The sequence below is a fragment of the Lucilia sericata genome, unplaced genomic scaffold, assembly GCF_015586225.1.
Source record: "Lucilia sericata isolate MDLA Ls3-8-SP2 unplaced genomic scaffold, ASM1558622v1 Contig000456F_arrow, whole genome shotgun sequence".
In the NCBI taxonomy this organism is placed as follows: domain Eukaryota; kingdom Metazoa; phylum Arthropoda; class Insecta; order Diptera; family Calliphoridae; genus Lucilia; species Lucilia sericata.
This window is the reverse complement of record NW_023994471.1, coordinates 258,424-263,254: the sequence shown is the minus strand read 5'-3', so window position 1 is coordinate 263,254 and position 4,831 is coordinate 258,424. Positions and strand designations below refer to the sequence as shown.

Below are 4,831 nucleotides of genomic sequence, written 5' to 3'. Positions count from 1 at the left end.
CTTGATCTAATCTATACACTAGAGATTGATCTTGACTATAGTTAGATAGGAGTTTGAGCTTGTCAATAAAATAGAGCTTGATCTTGTCTATAGAGTAGAACTTGATCTTGTCTATAGACTAGAGCATGATCTTGTCAATAGACTAGATTTTTATCTTGTCTAAAGGCTAGAGTTTGATCTTGTCTATAGACTAAAGCATGGTTTTCTCTATAGACTAGAGCTTGATCTTGTCTATAGACTAGAGCTTGATCTTGGCTATAGACTAGATCTTGATCTTGTCTATAGACTAGAGCTTGATCTTGTCTATAGACTAGAGCTTGATCTTGTCTATAGACTAGAGCTTGATCTTGACTATGGACTAGAGCTTGATCTTGTCTATAGACTAAAGCTTCATCTTATCTATATACTAGAGCTTGATCTTGTCTATATTCTGCAGCATAATCTTGTCAATAGATTTGAGCTTGATCTTTTCAATAGACTAGAACTTTAAATTGTCAATAGACATGAGCTTGATCTTGTCATTAAATGTAAGATTAATCTAGTCTATAGACTAGACCATCATCTAGTCCATTGACTAGAGTTTAGTCTATAGACTGAAGCTTAATCTGGTCTATAGACTGGAGCTTAATAAAAACACAGCAAGTTATTATATTTTAAACGTTTTAAAAGTTTATTCTAATGAATCTTAAGCTTTTTTCAAGTTCTTACATAATTCTTAAGATTAACACTTTCAAAGTTTAGTTATCCTTCCCTTGTCTTATTTCCCAAAAGTATCCTTAGTTCTTTAATGCACTTACTTAAAGTGTTTTTAAACATGACTTGCGTTTTAGTTAAATCTTTAATATTTCATTTATTATTCCATTCCATTTTCTTGAAAATCATCTTCCGATTAAACCACAACACTTCAACCATAAAACATAAAATGGCCGCCAGCATGAAAGCAGCATAAATAAAAATAATCGTTATAAAATGACTGATACTAAAAGGTTTTTCATCCTTTTCCTCTTCAGGTTTCCAAATTTTAATCAATTTCATGCGTGTAGCCTGATAGATGCTCCAATGAGACCAGGCTTGTCTTAGACCAGAATCGGTGGTATATATAATAAACATTTCTAGACTCTGTATAAAGGGAGAATCCCATTGTAGAGGAAAACGCAAATACTGCTGCACTGTGCAAAGATGTTTGGTATGGGCAATACGAAAGCGTGGCCGCCACATTAATTGCTGTTGAAAATCATATTTACCCCATTCTTCACTATTGACCACATAGGCATAGGAGGTGTTAAGGTTGTCTTTGTGTTCTTGCAGCTCGGATTCATTGACTACATGTAAAATGGGTTTTAGAGCCGGAGGCAGAAGATTTTGATCAAAATATACCTCCTTTTCGTAGATAGTAGTCATTATTTGTAAACCTGATTCTAAGAGATCTTCTACACTGCTGATTTGTTTACCCACCAGGGTGGTGCTTAGTATAGAGGTGAGAGAAGCACTAAACCCCGAATTAACTAGAACACTTAGTAGTATAACAAATAGGTGCAGAGATCTTAATAAACCCCGGCGTTTTTCAAACTCTTGTATATTTAATGGTTGAGACATGAGCGTACGAAAGGAATAAATAATGCCACTGCCGATATCTATCCGTCCCAAATGCACGCACTGGATGATAAAAAGTGCCAACAGTTCTCCTATCCATACCAACCAAATAAAGGCGGGCATTACTCTGAGTATATACTGGCCATGAGCAATTTCTGGTATTACTGGCACTATAACACAGGCATTGGTTAAACCCACAGGATAACTGCCCTCCGTAAGATTGGCATAGGGCAGGAGCGAAGAATAGGGATGTATACCAATATCTATGAGTTTTTTCGCAGCATAAGTAAGAGTTTTCTTTTGAAAATGATAATAACTGAGACTGTGGGTAGGCTTTACTTTGATAGTACCATTAATATAATGTATATATTCGTGGTAGGTGCGTCCTGCGGTACCGGTTACGAACAACAGTACCCGTTTATTACCATGCTTTTCATAATGGGTCTTAGGGAGGTAAAATATTTTTTTAAATTATATTGGTTTTAAACTTTTCCTTTCTACTCACCAGAAACACCGTTGGTGTATCCATAAACATGGGTGTTGAAAAACTATAACCCTGCACATCCAGCAAATCGCCATTAATAAATGAACCCTCATGTTTATAGGCCTGTTCGGTAGCATTAAAAATTGTTAGCTTCGGAAAGGGTGTGTAATTGAAAACCTCATTTTTGATTTCCAACCTCATGGCATTATCTATATAACTCCATTTTCTCTGCATAATTTGATAAGTTAAGGCCACATTTAATATATTCTCCTGCCAACACCATTCAAAAAATGCTCGTATTTCCCCTAATGTTGGCGGACGATTATGTTTCCTTTTAAATATGAAAACCATGGGCATATAGTGTATACCTTCCAGAGTACTGCTCACGACAGAGAGTATAGGATCATTAACTTTTGATATATAAACGAATATCAAATTGTTAACACCTATACGATAACGTAACTTAGCCGTAGTCTGTCTGCCCCATACCACTACTGGCACTTGAAACTCTTCCATTAGGGCCTGTTCCAGAGGCCTTACTATAACATGTTCCGCTCTATTGTATTCACGCTTTTCACTAAACGCTATAAAACTATGAAAACGATGTATACGATGTAGGTAACGGGTAAAGTTGAAAACAAATTCCAAATCATAATTTCCGAGATGAACTGGCAGTATTATATCGAGTCTTTGCGTTGTATTCAAAGCATTAGTAAAGTATAGACGAGTTGTAAAACAATAGAGTAAGAATGAAATAATATTCATGTTTTCAGCTATAGTTTTTAAATGCTACTCAACTCAGTAGTTAACTAGTTAAAGGTTTTTATAGTTATTGTGAGAAGGAATATTGTTATCACATCATGCTTTTTAATTAGTTATTTACTTAATAATGCAAAAACTGTCAGTGAGTAGAAGTGAGGGAAGAGAATAGGTTTTATGGGCTTAATGAATTTAATTATCCTTGTTTTCTGGTTGGCCTGGGAAAAGTTAAAAATAGTGTGATTTTTGTAAATGTTAATTGTGGAGAATTTAATATTAACTAAATCAAGGGTAATACGTTTTAGTTTGAACATTTAATGGCTAAAATTAGCTTTACTTAAGTGATTTAAATGAACTATGTACATTCATCGGTGACGTATGAAAACAACTCTTAAACTATTCAAATGTGACGAAACACAATTCCAAACAGTTCATTAAAGTTCTGGCTTCAAATGTTCACAAAGTATCAATTCTCTTGTTTTCAATTGGAATCAGTATTGATCGCCAAAGAATGCATCATGATACCACTTCTTTGTTAGTTTAGTTTCCAGAACAAACTTTATCTTCTAGAGGTTAAATTGAAGCGTATGGATCTGATCTTAACAATCAGTGATGTGTGTCCTTCGTGTGCACATTAGTAATAATGTATTCCGAGTTATGGTAATGCTACCAATAGCAAAATGGAGTTCGTTTCCGTTATTTCGGGAAATACAAGCGAAAAATGAGGCTGTGATTGCGCAAAGTTAATATATCGAATTCTGAGCTTATTGATAGATTTCGAACCACCGGTCTCTAATCAATATTTTCACAGTATTCGTGGTGTTGTTTCCGAACCGAGATTAAAGAATTCTGATTGGTTCGATCGCATACGAAATAGTTTGGTGGCCTGATACTGCAATGTCGTAGACAGTGTTCATTGTATGACAGATCGGTTGCTTTTAGAATCAGCAGCTAACAGGCTGATGAAGTTCCTTTCTTAATCACCTGTGATATTAATCCTAACTTTAAAGGTTAAAGATATATGTTAAACTTCAAACCTTCTTTCGCATTTTGATGCTGCGATGTCTCTTTGGTTTCCTTATTACTGTCGGTGACAATATTCATAGCATGATTAATCGACATCTGGTTTCCGAATCGAAATGAAGATCCCTTAGGCTGATGAGGGTCTCAGACAAAAGTTAAATGTCTTTTGAGATTGTAATGTATCGTTAGCTTCGATTATCGAGCAATGTAATATCGACGACAAGGTTTATCACTATTCAATACATGCATTTCAAGCTGAGCCATCTATTTAGCCTCGTTTTTCAAGTGATCAGTGTCCGACTATTGAACCGAAATCAATGAATAGTTCCAATTGAACCAAAATCAAACAATGGTTCCTCTTGAGTATTCGAAGTCTCTTCAAGAAAATGTTTAGAGCAGACAGTGTTCATGGCAAGAGTAATCGAAAGTCGGCTTTAGGCCAATGTTGATTGCGACTTTTGGGTGTCGCAAACTAAGGTGAACATATGATTGGAAAGAACTGTAATTTTCAATCGGTGCAAAGCTACTTGGTCCGCAGGGTCATGTAGAAGACGGTGCCATCTGGGTGATTCTTGCAAGACATATCCTTAATGGTCCCTTTGATATCACATGTGTAAGAATCCTGTAAGATTTGCGATCTGTGGTGCCACGACCAAGGACTTCCTATAATCATCAAATTTTCTGATGTTCTCGTATTCCATCTCACCGTAAGAGAGCCCTTATCATTGTAAAAGATGCTGCCATCTGTAAAACTGATCTTCTATTGAGAGCCAAACTTTTCATGGCCCTTCATTATTGTATTTTAGTTACTGTACAATAACCTTTATCCTTTAACCTTTTCGTTATCCCTACCATTCATCCAAGGACATCCATTAGTGAAGCACAGCAATGCTCTTTATTAGTTCCACACAAGGCTATGATGTCTCTTTAGCTTCCTTGTTCGGAAAACGTATACTCAGCATGAGTAGTCGG

The 4,831-nt window shown here is 35.8% G+C and overlaps 1 protein-coding gene across 1 annotated transcript; it reads right to left on the bottom strand.

Moving 5' to 3' along the window:
- Window positions 1–846: 846 nt before the first annotated feature.
- On the bottom strand, window positions 847–2,842 carry LOC119605101. Its single transcript, XM_037958048.1, has 2 exons — window positions 2,099–2,842; window positions 847–2,037 (listed from the first exon to the last, which is right to left on the bottom strand). The coding sequence occupies exons 1-2, from the start codon at window positions 2,840–2,842 to the stop codon at window positions 847–849; spliced, it is 1,935 nt and encodes a 644-aa protein (XP_037813976.1).
- Between the last annotated feature and the right edge of the window lie 1,989 nt (window positions 2,843–4,831).